The sequence below is a fragment of the Grus americana genome, chromosome 3 (assembly GCF_028858705.1).
Source record: "Grus americana isolate bGruAme1 chromosome 3, bGruAme1.mat, whole genome shotgun sequence".
In the NCBI taxonomy this organism is placed as follows: domain Eukaryota; kingdom Metazoa; phylum Chordata; class Aves; order Gruiformes; family Gruidae; genus Grus; species Grus americana.
In genome coordinates this window covers 66,311,685-66,333,441 of record NC_072854.1, presented here as the reverse complement: position 1 = coordinate 66,333,441, position 21,757 = coordinate 66,311,685, and the positions used below count along the sequence as shown (strand labels likewise).

The following is a 21,757-nucleotide window of genomic DNA, read 5'->3' as shown; positions in this document are numbered from 1 at the left end:
AGCAGGGGGATACTTGGCACTGCATGCCATTTGCAGTCTTTCATCTAGCAGAAGAACTTCACATCAAAGATATCCTACCCTTCACTAAATATGTTTATTTATTTACTTATTTTATTTATTGCTGAAGAAGTAGGCATCTTTCCACAAAGCTCTGGGCACCCTGCCATTACTTCGTATACACAGAAAGATTTTATGTGTTTCAGAGAATCCCACTTCCTAGCAAAATGCTGCCTTCATTCAAATCTCAGTCCACATAGGACCTACTCATCCAGACTCCAACATTCCCCAAGTACTCCTCCAGAAACTAGAACTGCAGAAGTAGAAGCCTTAACATCTCTTCTCTAGATAGATACTTTCTTGTCTCCCTTTTGCTAAGTGTAACACTGAATCCTCTGTTCCAAATGCAAAGTGTTTTGTTTTCTTTTTCCAACAGGACAACACAGATCAATCACCAATAAAGAAAGAATTCCAGTGCCTTAAAAAAAGAACACACACACACAAAAAAACCCCAAACCCCAAATCCCACAAAATCTCCATTTGCACATTATTGCCCTAGAAAGAACATTGAAGAAGATGGAGAAAGGACATATTTCAAATATGTATACAGAAATCTCCTTAAAGTTATGGATGGAATAAAAAATTAAAAGAGAAAAAATATCTTACAAGTGATAGTAGCATGTAGAAAGTACTACAACAGAATACCTCTGTTCTTTTTTTTCTTTTCCATTATGAAGTACTATGTTCTAGCGTTATATAGGTTGTACAGAACCAGGCTGCTATTGTTCTAACTGCTGGGTCATAATAAATAATTAAATTAAAAGGAAAGTTCTACTCCTAAGCAAACTGCTTCACAGTGAAGTGGCTTGATTACTCCAGTCACTGTCAATCTCACTTCCTTAAACTGTATCAAAAATATGGTGAACATCCTGATTAAGTGAGAATTCACAAAACAAGAAAAATAAGTAAATAACATTTTGTTAACAAGATTTTTTGCTCTTTATACAGGTTAAATTAAAATTCTAAGTAAGCATCTCTAACAGTAATTATATCTTTATCTGCATATACACACACACCCCAACATTATAAACCCCTTCCAGAACCATGCAGACACCATTAGGATTGCACAATCAAGGACAATTGAAGTTAGGAAATGCCAGACTTAACCTTCCTTTGGCCTTTGCGCATAGATAATTGAAAAAAAAAAAAATCTTCAATTACATAATCACACACTACCGTTTTTGCAGGACCTCATTCAGTGCACAGGAAGGACAAATCCCATGAAATAAGCAACTTTTCAGTATCCTGCTTTACCTCCGTTCTTCGATGTGTGACCCTCAGCCTTGCAGAAATTCCAGCCCTCTCTTGAGACACAATCACTGATTTCCTCGTGAGCTCTTCTTGTGGTGTTCACTAGTACAACATTTGAACATTTCTCCAATGGTTATTAATTTAAAACTTACAATATGACTGTGAGAGAAGAAGCAATCCTAATTTCATTTTACAGAAGGGTAGGCGGGGAATATCAAGATTGGAAGAATCCTCTGACATTGGGTGGACATTTCAGACATGCAAGACCCAACTTATTCTTGATTTGCAGCATTATATAGAGGTTAATGTAGTCAAACACAGTTCCTATTCACTTCAATTGCAATTATAGATGCAAATCATTCTATAGCTTTAAATTAGGCACAGAAAATGAGACATATTAAAAGACAGCCATGAAATTCATTTGCTCAGCCGCCCCTAGCAAACAAGATTCAGAGACAGCTTTCAGTTTTCTAGCACAGTCTTCCACCACCCTAGCCATGAGATCTTCTTGCAATCCAACGCCTCATTTAGCATACATATTCTACCTCTGGCCACACATTAAGTAAAGGCCTTACAAACCATGTTTGTTTTCAGCCTCACAGTACGTCTGCTCTGTACAAAGCTGGAGGCCAATGACAAAAAGCAGGTGACTTTGTAATTAAAGCCTGCATCATCACAGTAGATGTGAAAACAGAAAATTCCATAGGCAACCTGAATTCTTAAATTCTGTTATTTCCAAATTATTGAATTGCCAGCTTTCCAGCCTTAGTACCGTCTTTATAACGTTGTCTTCCTAAAGCTTTCTTCTGTTATTTAAAATAAGTCAAACTTTAAAAACTGCCACTGTGTGACAATCAAAGGAAACCTGCCGCCCTGGTTTATGCCTTTATTTCCACCACACAGGTTTCTGACATTTCAACTGCAGGAGCGAGTGCTGATTCTAGATTATCATTCTCAATTTTGGTTCACTAGCTGAATCCCAATCTTTTTCTCACCTCCACATAAGACAGGAAATTATTATAAAGTAAAAAAATGTAAATGCCTTACTCTCTGTCCAAAGTGGTAAGAATGAAGGGTTGTGTTACTTTAAAGCAGTAACAGACAAGTAAGGGACATTTAACAGCATGTGAAATTTCAGAAATAAACATACTGTGTCATAATTAGAAAAGATAAATTACCGGGAAACAGCAATATCCATATGCAATTGGGAGCCTGGATATTCACTCAAAACTCTCATATTGCTGCTGATAAAAAGGTGCTCACAACAAAAAACATTCATTCAAGCCTCATACAGATATATTTTTCCATGACCAAAGCAGCCCATACTCAAGAATATAATTTACTTAAACTGTGGACAAAGGCTCTGTGCTATTGGGCTAGACGTATAAATCTGTTAGCACTCACAGACAGCACAGGAGATCCACCTGCACAATCCAAATATACACATTAACGTGTTTCCGTGTGGATATTTGTCCTTAAACTGTTCCAACAGTTTAGCTGTATTAAAGTTTAAGTTGCAGCATAAACATATAATGTTTTATAGACATTTTTATCACATATAATTTATATTAATTGTATTTTTAAAGTAGTGCCAAAGAACAACTCAACTAACTTTATTTATGGCAGTACACAAGCACAGGGTAATGGTCGATTCTACATCCAGACAATATCTCTCCAGTGAGATATGATGATGCTAACTAATACTAGTTATGAAAGATCAGGCTACATGGAGAAAAATAATAAAATGCCACCATTATTACTATTTAACATTTATATTATATGTCTTTAAGGGGACAACCCTCATGGAGTTGCATTATAACTTTAAAAATACAGCAGGTGAATTGCTAATCTTACTGAAAACTCTGCATGTGTAATGTACACCATAACCCCAAGGAAGGTCCATATGGGACCATATTAACCAGATCAGTGTTCAGACTGGGCATATTGGTCTTCAGTGTTTTTCATAATTGTTGACAAATTGGTAAGTATAGCCCAACAATGGTATCTAATGGTGCAGATTATCTCCTTGCATTTCAGGTAACTGGTTCTTGAATGTATAGACTGCTTCGGCCATACAAAGTCTATTTGCACAGGATTTGATTATCATGATATTTGTTACAGTTGGTGTTTGTGTACATACTTCTAAGTTTACATTCCAACACCCTAAGTTTTATGAGGAATGATATAAAAGGACTAATGGGGACCGTTTATGAGAACTATTGTGAGGGCCAATATTAAAAAAAAAAAAAAAAGAACTACAAACCTGAAGACAATTAAATTATGACAACCTATAAAGAACAAATTGCAGTTACCACAGAAGAGCTTCTTGGCAGGGAAAAAAAAATGTTTCCTTTAATTTTCCACTAACTGCTATTAAGTGTTTTATGTTTGTGACTCACAACGTTCATGTTTTGATGACCAGATTCTAGTTTTTTTGTTTTTAAAATTTGCAAGATTATTTTCCATTCTGCTGTCATTGTATCATTCCTTACAATGAATTCTGCAAAGGAAAGCTAACAGAAATCTAATGGGAAACACCACGAATTGCTAAACAACCAGATTTTTTGTGTTTGTGTGTAGTTTGGCTTGATCCCTGCTAATAGATGTTTCTTCAGATTTTCACATATTTCAAGTGAATAAACACAGTAGCTGACTAAGATAAGAAGCATTGCAGACCTCACCCTAAAGATTAAAACTGTGGCCAGGCTGAGCTGACTTCTCACTAGAAACGCACATGCTACAGTAAAATATGAGGAAAGCTCAAAAAAATCTTTCATGCCACTCTAATCAAAAGCAATCCATTTAAAGAAGAAAAAGAAAACTTTCCTATGTGTGTTGGGATTAACAACCAGGCAGATTATGGATGGATGGATAGAAACACAAATTTCTTATGATATTTTAACTGGCTCTGCCAGTTACTGAACAATCCCCAGCAAGATGCAGTAAACCTAGTGGAAAAGAGGGTGATACAGCAAAAATCTTCTCCTCGGCTCAGTTTTTGGGAGTGCTGAGAATGCTTGTTTCCCACTGAATCTCTGGGAATCTGAGGTGCTTCGAGCTCCTGCAAATGGTACAGGGTCCTGCATAAAGCATGAACAGTGCTGGAAAAAAAGTCTCTCAGTATCAGTCCTTCTAGGACAGTGTGCAATTGAGTTTTTTGCTGGAGCTCAAGTCAATTCTTAAGTACCAAGTCAGGATTCACATGACATAGGGATTACACAGACAAAAAGCAGAATACAAAACCCTCTACCACTTCAAGCATTACTGGCTGAGATCACAGTAATCTGCAGACAAAACCCACAAGTTACAACATATAATCGCTGCCAAGTGTACACAGCAGCTCTTCTTTCATTCTTTAATCCTTTTTCCTTTCTGAGCACCAACCAGCAATGCTACAGCACCATGCAAGTCAGATCATTTAAAGGCATGGGGCAGAACCTTGGCTTCCTCTGACAGAACAATATTGTTTGGCCAAGACACCAACTTCCAAATAGTTTCTATTTGGATATTTGGGGAGGGATTTTAAGAAGTGCCCAACAGTGATGTATCTCAGCTCTTATTTAAGGGGGCTGTAAAATTTGTACTGACTTTGGAGGGACCAAATAAAAATCAATGTTATGCCATCCAGTTAAAATGGAGGAACCACTAGAATATATATATTGTTGAACATTTACTGAAGAGTTTCCTTATCTTATTCCAAAAGCTGTGCAAAACTATTTCAAGGTTAAAGCAGATTTGTCTCAACTTCACCATTCCTAAGTATAAGAAAGGAAATGGCATGCTTGCTATGAATTTATTTTATTATTTTTTCAATCACGTTATTAATGAGAGCTCTTTTTCTTTACTTTCTTGAAAAACATCTCAGTTTATTTAAGAAAATGAATTCTTTGTAGAAATAGGAAAATATGGTGAAATTTTAAATTTAACATTGTAATTTTCTCCTTCAAATTGACAATATTTATTACATCGGAAAACTGATTAAGATGATAAAGCAAGATAAATGTTTTGAAAACAATAGCTTTAAAAACTGGACTCTTCTCAGCTACATTTCTGGCATCTGATACATTCCATTGCTATGATGTGCTATTCTGAAAAGATTTATGCAGCCAAGCACAAGAAAATAGGCAATTTTTTTCAAAGATCTTGAGTTTAGCTATTGATTATATAATTAAATTGCCAGTCACTCAATTCTGATATGCTATAAGCAATGTAGAACAACTTCAGATACTTTTGTTGAGGGTAGTAGTCAAAGGAGCTGCCTAACAGAGAATACTTGTATCGCGTACATCAACACTACTGACAGCGAGGGGAAGAAAACCACCCAAAACTAAAGACAACTGAATAAGCCAGACATACATTATTTGCAGGTAACTTCTAAGTTACTAGTGTTTGTCAAAGGACTTAGAAACCACTCATTTGATATTACCCTCATGTGAAAAATATGCGCAGATTTTATTAGAGGGAGGGAGTGTATATAAAGAGAGGTGTTTGCCTTTTTAATCCTCACTACTACCTTCTGATTGCAATGTGCCAGCAGAGAGAAAAAATTATTATTACACCAATGTTACTTCTACCATTTTGACTTTCACTGAGACCCTTCTGAGAACGTGGAAGGGTTAAATGCAATTCATTTGCAATGCAGGGAAATAATCACTTAACAGAAGAGTAATTCCCCATAGGCAGAGACAGAGAGGGAAGCCCCGACTGGTGGTGGTGGTGGTGGTGGTGTACAACGTCTTTGCCAGTTCCAGTGGCAAGATTTTAACAGAAGCATACCCAATTCAAAATAAGATCAAAATATTGGACATCATGGAAACAATATACTGCCAAAATCTGTCAGATCAAAGAAAAAAACCCTACATTTTATAAACGAGTTACATAATAAACTGTAACCCGAGCAGCTGGTGCGCACAGCACATTTGATGTACCAGGCTTACACATGGAAGGGAGGGGCTAATTTTTTCATAGTTACACTTCCTTTAAATATTTTTATCAGTCAAACAATATTTTGTTTTTTAAAAACCCCACAACTTCTAACTCATTGTATGAACGATGCCTTTGTTCAACACTGGCATTTCACCCTTTTATTTTTGTATGTATATTACAGATATGATTTCCTGAAATACAAGAATTCTCTAAACCAAAGTTAAAATCCACGATGAGTTGAACACAATTTGGGTGACACGTTATTCAAAATATTGGATAGATGGACACCTATACCCAGCATGAAAATTCTTCGTTATTTTAGATTTCAGTAGGAGAGACGCAATATTGGTGTTCCTTTGCGTATGTTTAATGACTCAGCAGGCAAGGTGATTTCAGCATTCCCTGTGTACTTCCAGTTTCTGCAAAGTACAGTACAATATATGACTAACATACTTTGGAACTGGAAAATATTTAGACATAGAATTAAAAGAAAAAGCAGTAAAAGGCTTAAATTTTATACCCTCTTATAAGCCTTTCCTGTAAATTCAAGACAATGAGAAAACAAAAACCCCACAAACCCCACACCTCCCCTCACTTCTCACACCACAAAACAGAAATCACTGAGGACTGGGACTTGTACAAATGCCTCTGTGACAACTTCAACCATGAGATCTTTTTCTCCACCTAAAAAGCAAGTTCTGATAAAAAAATGACTTCAGCTTCATAGTATGGATTTGTCACTGCACAGCTCTTAATGAGAAGAGCTGTGAGAAGCCAGAGCATGCATCTGAACAAAACAAACTCTGTTCGAGATAGGGAGTTGCAGTTTTCTGTCTGATACCCATTAAGAAGCATATTCATGAGGGAAAAAGCTGGAATTGGAAAAACTCTGATCGCATTGTATCCTTTCAAAAATTAGGTTAGCTGTGTGACGATCTTTTCATGGATCTACCCTGTCTTCTGCAAAAGCGAACTCTTGCAGATATTTATCCCTGAAAAAGCAGTTTTAAAATATACTGGAAGACAGTTGAACTGCTTTGGGGATATCCAGAAAATAAGTGGTTTCAAGAATGGGAACTAACTTTCTGTCACTCTTTAAAAGAGCAAAATATTTTCCAACACACACTTTTTCAGTCTACAAGAACTTTCAGAAAATATGTTCTCTGAAAATATACCATGCTGACACTTCTATAGAATACTAACTATCTTACATCTTCATTGATATAGCTGTAGTTTTGGAGTATTAATCTGAGTTACCACCGTGGTGGCCTCTCTTGTCAAAAGTGACTATTTGCTACACTGGAATTTGGACAAATTAGTAAATAATGGAAAATTTCAGAAATTGCTGAAAGGAAAATTCACAGAACAGGAATTGTTGAGCATGTTTGGGGGCTGAAATCCTGACAACAATTAGCAAAATTGTTTCCAACTAACAAATTGAAAACAGTCAATGTACTGCTCAAGCTACTGTTGTGCCAGAAAATAGGGTAAAAATGACAACATGAAAGATGAGAAAAAAGGAGTACAAGTTCATAGTGGTACCAAAAAATTATGACTGGAGTTTGGTTTAGAGTGGCAAGTGGCTTGATTCTTCAAGAGAAGGCCAATAAAATGAATTAGATACCTGGAGGCCAGACTACATAAGCAGAACTCTAACTATGAATTATGCACTTAATTTTCCTGTGCTGTACCAAGAATTAGAGCTTAGTCTGTCATTTACAGGAACTGAGCAAACCAGAGGGCACTGAGTCCAGACAAAACAAGAGGTGTTTCTAGAAGCCCGGCCTTTCCTTGATACGACTGCCTATATTATCATATTTACAGCAGGAAAAGTAGTTTTGGTTCAATATATCACAGCAAGGGATATACTTCTCTGATGTAATTTATCATTATTACACTAATATTTTAGTTAACTCTGTAGAAAACATTTACAGTCTACAGCTGAAATACTTTATTTTCTTCTCATGGGAGAGATTTTTTTTTTCCACGATGACAGGAAGAAATTCTGAATCAGTACAGGTGAATTATTTAATCAGAGGTATTTCTAGACACGATCTTAACAAGGAATGTAATTTTCCAGGTGGGTCTTCTTATTTCTTATTTTCTTCTTATTTTCTTACTGAATTGTAGGTAAAATTCCTTCACTTCATTTTTTTCAAATTCTCGTAAAATAAAAGTCATATATGTTTTTCCTCATTTTAGTATTGTGCATACATAATACATGGGGTAAGTATATCTGCCTCAGACATCTCTGTGCTGTGGTTGTAATAAAAATGCAAATTTTAACATTTCAATTATTAGGCAGTGATAACTGAGGCCTTGATCTAGCAAACATTGCATGTTACACCTTATGCAAATCACTTAAGCAATCTCATTAAGTAAGCAAATCCAATATTCTAGCAAAACAATCATGGACATAACAGTACACATCCAAAATCTGCAAGATCAGCCCTTATTAATTGACAAGTGCTGACTTTACAGTGGTAATCACTCACTTCTAAAAGGCCCAGTGGTATATGAAATCAACCATTTTAATTGCTCTGTATTAATTGTAATACATACTAAAATGGATGTCACACAATTGCTAGACTTACATGTAAGGAACTTTTATCTGGAAAACTGTTCTATTCCTGTTAAGACCTTCAATTCATGATGCAACATTTCTCACGTTACTAATCCACAAGAGAAAAAAGTGATTTGCAAAGACTTCAGTTGTTTAATGAGACAGAAACTCATTTTGTTCTAAAATGTTCATTCGCTTTATTGAGAACAACGGACAAGTACCATAAAGAATGCATTTCTTTACATAATCTCTATCAGAGGCAGCCTTTTGTAAAGCACAGTCCAGTTGGCCACAAGTCATTGTGAGGCTATTGTCGGATATACCACCGAGCTAGATACTTTTATTGTCCGTTCAACATTCACAAACTGACAAATTGTCATGTGGCTATGTTTTTAATTTTTAACAGTGAACAGAAAAAATAAGGCAAAAAAAATTATAAATGGATACTAAAATCTACAGTTCATAAAGATAAGACCTTCAGCAAAAGGTATATTCTTTCTTTAAAGGTATATTCTTTACAGAAAGGTACATTATTTAGCCTGTCTTTTAATAAAGGAGCGCAAAGACTTTGTAAGACAAGGTCCTAGTCATCTTTGAATTTCTGTAATGTTTCATGATATTCCATTTGAGTTTGGCTACAGGGGTGTATCAGAGGAAGGTAAAAAAAAAAACCCACTCTGCTTTTAAGGTAATATTGTTATGGTTAATGCAACGAGGTCCAAACACTTTAGGGAAAAGAATTATCAGAACCATCAAAAAATTATAGCTAAAAAAAAGTAAACAGAGGTAATGAGAGGCAGCTTCCTGTGAAATTCATTCCAATAGCGATTTACTTTTAAATTAACGAACTGTCAACTAAAGGAAATACGAGGAAGCCAACTAGTAACTTTTCTCTGCAAGATTTATATGAACAGAAATTCTAAACACATGCCTCAAGCCAGCAGAAATTTAGATAGTAAACAGAACATAAAGGATTGGTTTTGATTTGTTTTGCTTAAGCTACATTAAAATATAAAAGACGACTAACAGAGAAAAGGGAAAAAATAGAAATACTTTGGAGCTATTCATTAAATATCCAGATTCCTTCTGACTAATTTCTCAATTACACATGATGTATGTATGCCTGCGTAAGGCAAGAAACTGTCAGACTGAATACCAATTTCAAACTTTTTAGGTTTTCTGAGTTTTTCCTAACTTTCACAAACGTGAATTCCCGTGCCCGAGCCAGGGGCACCACTCTCAGTCACATTTACCCTTCTCAGCAATACACGCACGCCCGTTCACACCCTGGGGGGGCCATGGGAGAAATTTCACAAAGCGCCAGATATAATGTTATAAAATCATCCTCCGCCGTACGCGAGGGTTGCGCCGAGTGACTGTGTGAACGTCTGGGCGCTTCGGTTAGTGCCGCGCACATGGTAAGAGACAGGAAGACAAGGGAATGTGCTGACAACAGTTTCATCATTGGTTGGCGATACGATCTTTGGCCCTTGTCTGGGGTAGGCAGCTTTGGGTCTGTGGTGAAAAAACACACTTCCTGACTCAGGGCATTCAAGATAAAACCCAATCCATTTTTGCAGATGGCAATGTGACTAACTCTTGCTGCTAGCGCAGGTGGTGTTAGCAATACTTCCCACCTCTTAGGAGGCTCCTGAGCCTGCAGGGTCACTCTGAAACTCTCCCATGAACAAGGGACGACTTTAATCCCTCCTTTATCTACACAAGCCCAATGACGGTGCATGAGAGACAGAGATGACCCTGTATTGGAGACTATTAGCAGCCATGGGGGTGAAGGACCTGCTTTCAGGTTTATTCTTTTTCTCACCTCTCTTTTTATTGATGAACTAAAAACACCACAAATTTTTGTTTTGAATCACCATTAAAAGAAATGAAATTAAAATTTCAGAGACTGTAACAGAACTGAAACTTACTCTTTCGTGAGCTCCTGGGGATTGATTAAAGCCCTTTGAGGACATGGAAATGTGTCTACAGACGCCAATGCGTTTTACTGATGGATGAACAAAAGGACAAATGCTTACTCTGGCATTATCACAGAATTACTGTGACTGTAGCCAACAGCAGTATGGGTCATAATGCAGAAATAGTGTAATAAGAATTGTAGATGTACTCATGGCTTTATTAAAATAAATACTTTCCACATCTTGAATAAAACTAAATATGGTTGCATGGTAGTCAATATTTAAAACAGCTATTAACTCTTATGTATCTATTGATGACAGAAGAAGGTAAAAACTCTTAGAAGTATGTTGCAATCTCCTCAAAATGACAAAAGACACTTGAAAACTAGATTGGAAAGTAATTGTGCAGACTGGAATCTGCTTTTAAGGTCACCGAAAAAACTCGAGTTCTGCTCCTGGGTTACCACAGAGAGCACAGTCAAAACCAAGAGATATTAATAATGTTGAAACATTAGACATTTTGCTATGAGAGCAGAAAAACCGAAAAGCAAGGGGATTACTAAACTGAACACTTTGTGAGGTTACAGACACCAGAAGCAACCGATTTTTACTTTCCATACTGAGCTGCTACTTTCTTATGTCAGATAAAAATGAGGCCATTGCAACAAGACAAACACCAACACAGTTTTGTAAGCACAGCAAAAGCACTCTCATTCTGAGATGTGCAGTTTCCAATGGATCTCCTCATTTCCCAGACTGAGCCAAAATAGATTCTACAAAGATTAAGGATGCACTACAGAAAATAGGGAAATCTGTAAATCATCTAACATATATCTGAGCCCCCAGGAAAGAGGACTATAGATTTAAACGATTTCTGGCAGACATTACTATACATTCCCAAGGACTGAGATTCCCCAGTCTTCCCTGGCAATCTATTCTACTGCTATCTATACCTTTCGACGAGATCTCCTCCCTTCATTTATCCTGCTGTAATTTAAGCCCATTCTTTTTGCCCTCTCAACTGCCCAGAAAGATCAGTCTATCACTTCTCACTGCAGCTATTTCTTTGAATATTCTCAGTTCTTATGCATTCCCCCTTCTGCCTACTCAAGACCAAAAAAATCTTAGTTCCTTCTGTCTGCCCTCATTAGTTATGTTTTCCAGAACTCTGTTCACTCTTTTTGTTCTCATTCGGGCTCTCTGAAACCAACAAAATGTACATACGACAGAAAAGTTAGGAATGTCTGAATGTCAGATAAAAGCGGATTTAACTCATTCCCTTTTAAACACCACCACTCTAACATCTCAGCTTCTATACAGTCCTTTCACTGGAAGACAGGCAAGCTGTTTACAAGGGAGGCAAGACTCAGTGTTATAGGTGGGGAAACTGAGGCACGGCTAAATGGCTCACTCAAGACCATGAGGGACGTCTACCCCAGACAGGAATGGAAACCTGTCAAGTTGCTTACTGAGCTGCTCTGGAACTTCACCCCATGTCACAACACGTGACTTGAAGCCAGCATGCCAAAACAGTCAGGGCTGCTAAGATTTTACTAAAGTACATGTCACATTTTTATCACTTATTTTTTCATTTTTATAATTTCTTTCTGTCTTTTTGTTTTAAGTAAAACCACAACAAAGTGTCAGAGTCCCTCCATTGATTCCTCTGAGGTATGAGACCTATATTTTGGGATTACATGCCACTGCTGCACCTGCTTGTCAGTACCTTACAGACCAATTTGCAGCTAAATACTCTTCTCACCATCCTGCTCCTGTCCTAAGTTTTCTGCTGTGTAATCCTCCTCCTAAGCTTTGTTTCTGAAAGCAGGCCAAGTCCTATAGCTCTTCTCAAGTTAAACTATAAAACTATTACTTTCAATTTTTTTCCATGTCACTGCATGACTAATATTTTTATCCTTATGAATAGCCCCTTAAATAATCCATAAACCCTGTACCTGATGATCTTAATCCCTCGCTTGTACGTAACCTCCTCTAGGCAGAGCTTAGTAAGTCCCAATAGCTTTCTAAGCTTACAGCTCACTAGTGAAGCTGGATGAATGTCAGGTTTTATGATATTTCTACTGTGAATCCACAGCCAAAGTGGCCAATACCTTTTAAGAACACGAAAGAAAAAATGCAAAAGCAGCAGTGTTTCCTACCTTGTCTGCCTCGCTCTATCAAAAAGAACAGATGAGAAGACTCCATTCTGCAGCATAACCTATGCTTTTACGTCAACGTAAAAAGAAACATGAACCCTGAGGCTCTACAGGCAAGTACTGCCAAATGACAGGTTGCTGTCAACGTAAATGTCTCATTTTCATTTCAGTCGAGTATTAACAGCAGACTATCTATGATCTCTTTCACTGTTGAACAGCAAACATTTGTCTATTGAACCTGGGTGTTTCCAGTGTACCTTAGTTATCTACTCATCATTCAAGCAGATAGGGAAATGTCCTCTCCATTTATTGAAAGTTTTGAAGACTTCAAATCTTTTCCAGTTGAAGCAAGAAAGAAATCCCCCATGCAGGGGCATGCACTTGAGATGTAAAAGACTCAAGTTCATGTCTCTGATGGAGATCAAATTTCCATCAAAGACCTGGTTCTGAGTCTCCTACATGCCAAACCAGTGCCTGAGAAAGGAGCACGGACAGTAACTGTAATAGAGGAGCCTAAATTAGCTGGAACACTTTGGCTGCTTTTACCAATCCAACGGCACCAATCACTTTTTTGCTGAAGCAGTTAGCCAGGGGCACATATGATTGTGTTGAAGTGTACCGTGGGGTTTGACATAGACCTTTTGACTCATCTACTTGTTCAGTACCGGCACAGGTAGCAGTGGTAGGCTGCGATTAGCTGAATGCACAGATGAGCTTGCGGCTGGCTTTGTCCTCACAGCACGCTGGCTACGACCTTCTGGCTCATGGGACTTACTCTTGCTGTGTCACCTGCACATTCAATAATTAAACTTTTGATAAAAGGGATTATCAAAGACTAATGGTCTTTGGGTCTTAACGTTCCAGTCACCAGATAACAGCCCACAGCAACTGTAAGTTAGAGCAGTTTTTTGCTGATTTACTTTATGATGAAGATGGCAGCTGCACGGCCCGGGAAGACAGGGACACAAAGGCCATCAGGCAACGGAGCCATGGGTGAGAGCTGGGTCCTAAGTACATTTCTGGCTACATAATTTAATGGAAATGGAAAACATCTATTACTGTGACATGAAGCTGGAAACTGCTACTGCACAGCTACTGCATTGTTTTTTCTCTAAATAAAAAGCGCAGGGTGTTGTTTTTTTTTTTTAAACCTGCACTTTTTATTTAGAGAAAAAACAATATCAAGCTAGAAACTCTTTCTATATATAAACCATCCTTTTTCCAATGGCAAGTCTGTAACAGCAAAACTAACCATCTGATATGGAATTAGCTGAGCAATACAAGCTGCTCCAAAATTTTCATATGCTCCAGAATAAACTCCAAAGCTTTTTTTTCCAGTAAAGCAGTTGGAGCTCCTAAAATATTTTTCACTCTAGTGGTTAGGAAAAGACATTTAATAAATGAAATCTCTCATTCATATGTTTAAAGAAAACAGTCAGAATGTGTTACATTACTCTGTACTCCAGTGTCATGACAGACCAAGATGATGTTAAGTTTAAACTGATTGTTCTTTACAGTGTATGATTATCTTATGTACATATAGCTTGCTGAGGAATGTTTCCATTATTCAAACCATAAAAGTGTTTAAAAATAATAAGCACACTACAGTTATTTTACAGCTTTGAATCAGAGTGAAGAGTTACTGAATACATAATCTACAGGCACAAACAGTACTGTGGAAAATGGAAGAACTATGTGATTACTTGCAGTTTTCCAGCAACCAGAAGAAATTCAAAGGAGAGGTAAGTATTAACAAGGTAAAACCAAAGGAAGGGCAAAATGCAAGAATTCAAAGAACAAAGTCAACAGAACAATAATAACAATTAATAACAGCAAAATGATAAAAAACAACAAAAAGAAAATTAATCAGTAGCAGAAAATATGACCCAACCTATCAAATCACAACTAATAATTATAATGCATCATTTTCATCAAAACATTATACTGTACATAATTTAGTCATACGTAAACATAGTCCTTAGTCATCAAAACTTTGGCTCCTAGACCATTTATTTCAGCAAGAAGATAATTTGCTGACTTACCTGCTTGCTGCATGCATATAATATATGTGGTAAACAAGCAGAGACAGTGCTGCAGCTTCCATCGCCAGTGATAGCACCACATTTCACTTACATGAGACATCCTGTGGAAAAAAGTGAGCAAGAATTCAGGGAGCTTTACAACAAGCCAAGAAAATGAGAAAATACTGTTGTCAGTCAAACTACTAACCAGCAGTAAATAAAGTAGCCCTTGACAATTATGGATGGCCCTAGTGTCGCTTAAACAGAGGCAGAAGTCTCTACGCTTGCTAAAAAGGGTCAGAAATGATGTTGTCCTTCTTAGCAGACAAAAAAGCAGAAGACTGGCCAGTGCTGGGCTTCTAAGCAGATAAGCGTGGGTGGTATTTCAGTAAAAGAAACAAGCAGCCCATATGGTGACAGTCTGAAAGAGTTAAGGTGTAGGGGTTTTTTTTGAGATTGCAAAGTTTTACTTTACCTATTTACATAATTTACATATACAAATACATTTATGCTGTTTAAATATACATATAATACACATACATATTTGTTATTAACTATATAAAGATGGTAGGTGAGAATTTGCCTCTGCCCTTAACCAGCCCTTCCATATTTTTCAGTGCTAGTATTTTGATAGCTACATTTTCTGCTGACAACTTCAATGAAAATCCTGAAACTTTCCTTGCCAAAATCTAGGGGCTCATCTGTGCTGCCAGTGAAGTCAGGGCCATCTTTATTATTTAATAAAACAAATACAATTATATAAAAATTTTTATCTGTTATAGCACGAAGTTAAAGTTTCCTTTGCCTTGAAGCATACAGGACATTTAATGGCTAAACCAAAATGTGTCCTCCATAGTGGGCAGAAGAGGAAGCAAGGCAGACTCTTAATAAATTTGGTCAGACTTTTAACCATGTATCCAAAATGAACGGTCCTCCATTACATTCCTGTCTCATTTTATTTGAGAAGTTAGCAACAAGCAAATGCAAGCAACAAGTAATGAAACACAATGCGCATTATTTTGATCAACTCCTTCCCCTCCTATTTGGCAATGATAACTGGCTTTTGTTCAGTAAGATATTATCTACTTATACTGGGAGAAAATCTCTAACAGAATCCCCAAAATATTTCACAAGTCTATTCCCAGCCACAGTATGTGAAGAAGAACCACAAATGAATAGTCATGAAGAAACACCGATGAACACAAATGTCTTCCAGGTTAGTGCGTGTTAAATACAGAAAAACGAAAGGTATTTGGAATGGCCACCGGTAAGATTTATTTGGACTGAAATGTGAAAGAAAGTACAGGGTTCATACTCAGTGGCAAGAAAAATGAATTTTCTTAAACTTGGGAAAATAGTCTTCCATCTGCTCCACAGACATTGCTGTGAACCTGCCAGTGAAACCTGGGGGCAACTGTAAATCCTCTCCCACCATAAGCTTCTATTTCATCCCAAAGTGAAGTTCTGTAATGTAGACAAGCCAAACAATGCAGTAAGATAAACCATTGTAAAGGAACAAGTAATGTTTCAGTTTTCAAAGAAGTAGTTCATCAAACCACTCCTGTAGGCTAGGCGCCAATGGGCCTAGGCAAACGGCACTTCAACAGACTGCTGCAATCAGCTAGGTTTCCCTCCAGCGCGGGGTTATGTAGACAAGTATCTGATTACAAAAGAAGTCCAGTTCTTTACAGGTAGTTGTATCAAATTAGGAATTTGAAACAGATTTATTTTTCTGAGATATTGTAAAGTCAAACTTAACAAGTGTTGCAGACAAGCATAGAAAACACTGGGCTCTGAAATACAAGAATCTCTTTGATGAAGCCAGACACACAAAATAACCAGATTATCAAACAATAGAATTATTGTCCTTCAACTTAATGACCCAAGAATCCCTATTAAAATCTCAGACAACAGAATGCTGAGGTTTGGGAACAGTTACTGTTCAATGTATAGAATTCATAAATCCACAATACTCTTAATATTAATTTAGAAAATTGACTTTGAACAGAAGTCCTTTTAAGACATGAAAAGAGTTATATGCAAATGCAAACACACACAGCATGCACATATACTCACAAAGTCATGAAATGGAAGTGTTGAGGACAACAGCATGACACACCAGAAATGCAGAAGAATATTGCTGTTTCTACAGAAGAGAGAGTTTGCAGCTACTGATGAGACACATGCCAGCCTGCTGCGTAATCGACCAACGCAAACCTGTAGAAGTGGTTGCATTACTGTTTTTTGCTTCTTGGTTTGTTTTGAGCAAGCACAGTTGAAGTTATCAGACTAGGAAACAGTCATAAACAATTATTTATTAATTCAGAAGAAATCTGTGTTGATTTTCATCATGTTGATACATTTTCTATGTGTTACAGCAATCATCACTTTTGATGTCTCTGAGCTCAGCTGAAGTTTTTGGTCACTGAATAGCTGGAGAATCCAGGGGACAACTGTTGAGATACTCAAGGCAAAAAAAAAAAAAACCACATGGCAAGTTTCTGCTGCCTAGGTCTGGAGTGAATCTACCCAGTCGCATTGCCCTTAGTGCCTTTCTTAAAGAATCTGAGATTCAGCATTACTCTGAGCGAGCTATTTAATTTGGCCAATTTCTATTTGTTAATGTTTACTTGCATTGCGGTAACGCTTACAAGCCAGTACTCCATGGTGTTAGTTTACAGACTGTTTCCTCATCCTCACTCTTGTAAAAAGCACAAGTCAAGAAATATTTCAAGAACATGGATAATCAACAACAGAGCAGAGCATAAGTGAAAACAACAAGGCGGAGTAACTATAAAGATTTTCCCCAGAGAAAAAGGCTAAATAATTATACAATTGCTATAAAAAAATATACAATTCTCCACCAAAATAAACAAATACATAAAAAATACGAAACCTCTCTTCTCCACTTATATTCTTTACTGCTGAAGGACAAAACAATTTTCCTTACACCACATCATCTCAGTTGAAAGGAAAGTTTTATCAAAATCAAACAAGAATGACCACAGAAGCAGCACGCTACCAAAACATTCCACCAATGCAGGCGCCATGAGTCAGATCTGCTGCTTTTGGAGAGGACTTCTGAAGATCTATATTACAAAGCATAACATCTACCTGAGTGCTATAAATGAGCGAGGAAATCAGTTACATGTTCTTGAGATCTTGCAAAGACAAAAAGCCAAAATTCAGATTTACGCTGTGAAGTATCACCCCTGTTCACGCAAGGAGTTGTCAGGGATGGAAGTCAGCTAACAGATTGACAACAAAAAGGCTTCTTCCATAACAAAATCTATCCCTGATATTTTTATAATGTGACATCCCAACTGGCAGACAATTATGAAAAGAAGCCAGAGCAATGGGTAAATACTTGCCAGGCATTAAAAAAAAAAAACTTAGTGGCAGATATTTTTCACCTGTTAATACCAACCATGTTTATATTTATTTTAAGGTTCATTTTCTGGATTATTAGTGTTAATTAACATCTAGAACTGAATCCAAACCCCATATCAATAATTCAACAGAAAAATTAGCAAACAGGTCTGGGTTAGTTTATAGATTACGGAGGGATGATGTGGTCCTCTGCTACAACAGCACTGATTTGATGGCCCAAGAGACCCCTTTGGTCTTGTGTTCCTATTTTAAATAGTATTAAAAGGATGTGTTCTGTCATTTAATATTCTTTAATAGCACAGAGAATGGATGTCAGCACAGCAATGTACTAAAACACACCAAGACTTTAAGTAAGCAAAGCAGTCCATAACAAAGATCTCAGAATATAAATGGATTATTTCAGTCTTTAACCCTAGGGACATTAAAATTGCTGAATACTGTTCATAGTGGGTTTTCTTTCTCTATTTTGTTTCAGTTTAAATGAAAAAGCCCTGTTCTGTCCCCAGCTGGTAACATGCTAGCAGCTCTGAACATATCATTGTAGATTATCAAACAGAGAAACAAAACAACATTTTACCCAATATATTTGGGGACTATTAGGACACCTATGGTAGCAGTACATCCATTACAGTTGGATATAGTCTCACAAGAGCAATCCCTCTAACTTTTTAAGAAAAAAAAGGGGGGGGGGGGGGGAAATTGGACAGTGACCTTCTATGGAGTCTGATAAAAGAACTACTAGTTTTTCTATGGACTTGCATTATTCCATTGTAGACACTGTGTGACATGAGCAGCTAGGCACTCTAGCTACCAATTCAATACAGTCCAGTCCACAGCTACTTTCATTTCCTATAACATAGGGAGACAATGAGCTTATTCACAATTCATTCCAGAAGAGCAAAATAGACATGTAATTTATCTAAACCATAAATGGATGGTAACTTGACACAGTTCAAGATGAAATTAGTGGGAGTCTTACTACATCTAACTACTAAACCTTGTACTCTACATGTTAGCAGCCAGCTAACACATCATCATCACCTTTTAGGAAGTATACAGCTCTGCAAGAAAATATACACAAAATGGGAATAATCTTGGAGCATTTCATTTGGATACCGTATGGTCTCAAAACATGCAATACATGTTTGAATACACCATCTTCCTTGTTCAAAGCTTCGGCAAAGTTCCCTGGAGTAGGATGTGAATTCTGCCTCAGGCACACTGACATGACTTTCTTTGGTCTTTGACATGTCTAAAGCTATTAAGGAAAAAATGTTGCTGACACTTTAAAATTAAAAGGAAGATAACATCAATTTCACAACTTTTTTTCTCATATAGGTTGTAAACAAAAATATTTTAAGCTTAATTACTCTTAAGTGGAACTACAAGTGAAAGGTGATTACAACTCACAGTTAACAGAGTCGATTTTAACTTTGAAACCCTTGCTTTAACGCACAGGACACAAATGTCCTCAAAGTTTAATTACACAGCGTCACTTAAAATGTTCATCTTGTTAGGCATTACTTATTCCTAATTATTCTTACAGTCAACCTTAAAAAACCCCTCACACTCACGCTCGTAAAAAATACCACACTGCCTTTTAATTTAAACAGTGCCAGCTGTATCAGATCCATCTTAGTCCCCCGGCTTTCCTTTCAAAATGAACTTTTCCCAGTTGCGGGCAACTAATCTGCTGGCTGTTTGCACTCTGTAGCACTGCTACACTAGGTTTTTAGGAACTCCTCCTCATTTCTGCCTTAACTGCACCGTGCACTGTTAGAAAACCCGACCCTTTTCCCCTCGGGCTGATTCCCTGAAGTCCAGCCGCAGGTCCCCTCTCCCATCTGGCCATGAACGCACCGGCGAAACGCCCAATCCCAAACCTTAGTACCTTGCCTTACCTTCGGTGAGAGTCTGTCAGTAAAGGCGAAACATACCGAGGAAGGCGCCCAGAGGCCACGGTAGTGGCCCGCCCGGGGCCAGGCGGCGCACGGACGGGAGGGAGCGAGGGAAAGCCACCGAGCCGACCGCCCCTCGCCCCCCGACGGCGGCGGAGCCCCGCGCTCCCTCTGCTCCGCCGTGCGCTGCAGGGAGGAGCGATGGGGCTGGGAAGGTTTTATGGAGCCGGCCCGGCCCTCCCTCTCCCTTTTTCCCTACTTGTGCTGGCACCGCACCTGGAGGGCTGGGAACGGTGCCTGCGGTGGACGGGGCTCCTCGACGTGAGCGACCACGGCCCCGAGCCGAGAGGCCGGGTCAGGCGGGTGCCGGGGCTCCGGCGTTCACAGCGGGCGGCGAGCGGGGCCGAGGGTTTCGCCACTTGTCTCCAAGCACGGGGAGACTCACCAGAGCAGCCCTAAGGACGGGATTACAGTGCTCTGAGAAAGGCAGCGGTCGCCCGGGACCCTGCAGGACAGCCGCCGGCGGCCCCGGAGCCCGGACGGGGCAGAGCCCTGCCTGCCCTGCCCGCCCAGGTCCCAACGTGAAACTCTTGTTTCCCCATTCCTTCAGCCCTACCTATCTGCATGGCTCAAACCTGACATTACTCATCACCTACTATGGGGGAGGAAGGGGGGGGGGGGGAAAGCCCTGCCTATCTGGCCGGGATTTCTTGCCCCACGAAGGAACCCGCGGGGGTTATCCGCGCTCCCCGGGCGCTACGGTCGGCAAGCCGCAGCCCTCAGCCCAGAGTCCGGAGAAGAGACTTACATGGTGACATTACGGGGCGGCTCTCCTCCGGGTCTCAGCAACCATCCTCCCCTACTGCCGCTCGCTTTGCCTCTGGCCCGCTCCTCGCTAAGGTCATCGCTGCTCGCCCACCTCTCCTCCACGCCCGCCCCCGCACACGCCGCCCGCGGCGGCCGGGACCTCGCCGATCCGCTCCTCCTCCGCCGCGATGCCCCCCCGCGCCGGGACCTGCCTCTCTCGGCGCGAGTCGGGGAAACTTCGGTGCCGAGGGGAGACGCCTCCGCGGAGGGCAGGGGCTGCCCCGCCCAGCCGATCCCCGCGCCCGCCGCGCTGGGGACTCAGGTGGCGGCTCCGGCGCGGCCCCGCGGACTGGCCCGGGCCCACCCGCCGCAGGAGGCAGGACGGGGCCCGCTGAGCCGCCGCCGCCACCGGGGGGCCCCGCGCTCTCTTACCGGGACCCGCTCCACGGGGCCGGCGCGCCTCTCTGGGGAGAGGGGAGGCTACCGGGACCCCGCCGCCTGCGACCCCCGGGAGGGGCGCTCCCCGGGCGGCACCACACGCCACCTTTCACGCAGTCACGGCCACGCAGCGCCCCGGCCCACTGGTTAGGGGCTAGCCCAGGGGTGCACAGTGCCCAAGCACGTTTACACCCGCAGGAGACGGTAGCCACCAAGCCCAAAGCCACCCCCAAAGGACACAGGCCACCTCTGAGGAGATCCCATACCAGGGACAGTACCCTCGGTGGTCACAACCTCCTGGGCACGCAGCACCTCGCAGCATCCCGGTGGC

At 39.7% G+C, this 21,757-nt stretch overlaps 1 protein-coding gene across 5 annotated transcripts in view; it reads right to left on the bottom strand.

Annotated features, from left to right (window-relative positions):
• The window catches only part of ADGRG6 (adhesion G protein-coupled receptor G6), a 114,665-nt gene extending 93,299 nt beyond the window's left edge, over positions 1-21,366 (bottom strand). The window contains exons 1-3 of one of the 5 annotated variants that reach the window (XM_054819522.1): positions 20,990-21,366; positions 20,458-20,636; positions 14,915-15,015 (exon numbers count right to left, since the gene is read on the bottom strand). In XM_054819522.1, the coding sequence (XP_054675497.1) occupies positions 14,915-15,014 (100 nt within the window). In that variant the 5' untranslated portion in view covers position 15,015; positions 20,458-20,636; positions 20,990-21,366. Of the gene's footprint in view, positions 1-14,914; positions 15,016-16,969; positions 17,426-20,184; positions 20,356-20,457; positions 20,637-20,989 lie in introns of those variants that run through there. The other 4 variants (XM_054819521.1, XM_054819523.1, XM_054819524.1 and 1 more) reach the window with 4 other exon arrangements.
• Between the last annotated feature and the right edge of the window lie 391 nt (positions 21,367-21,757).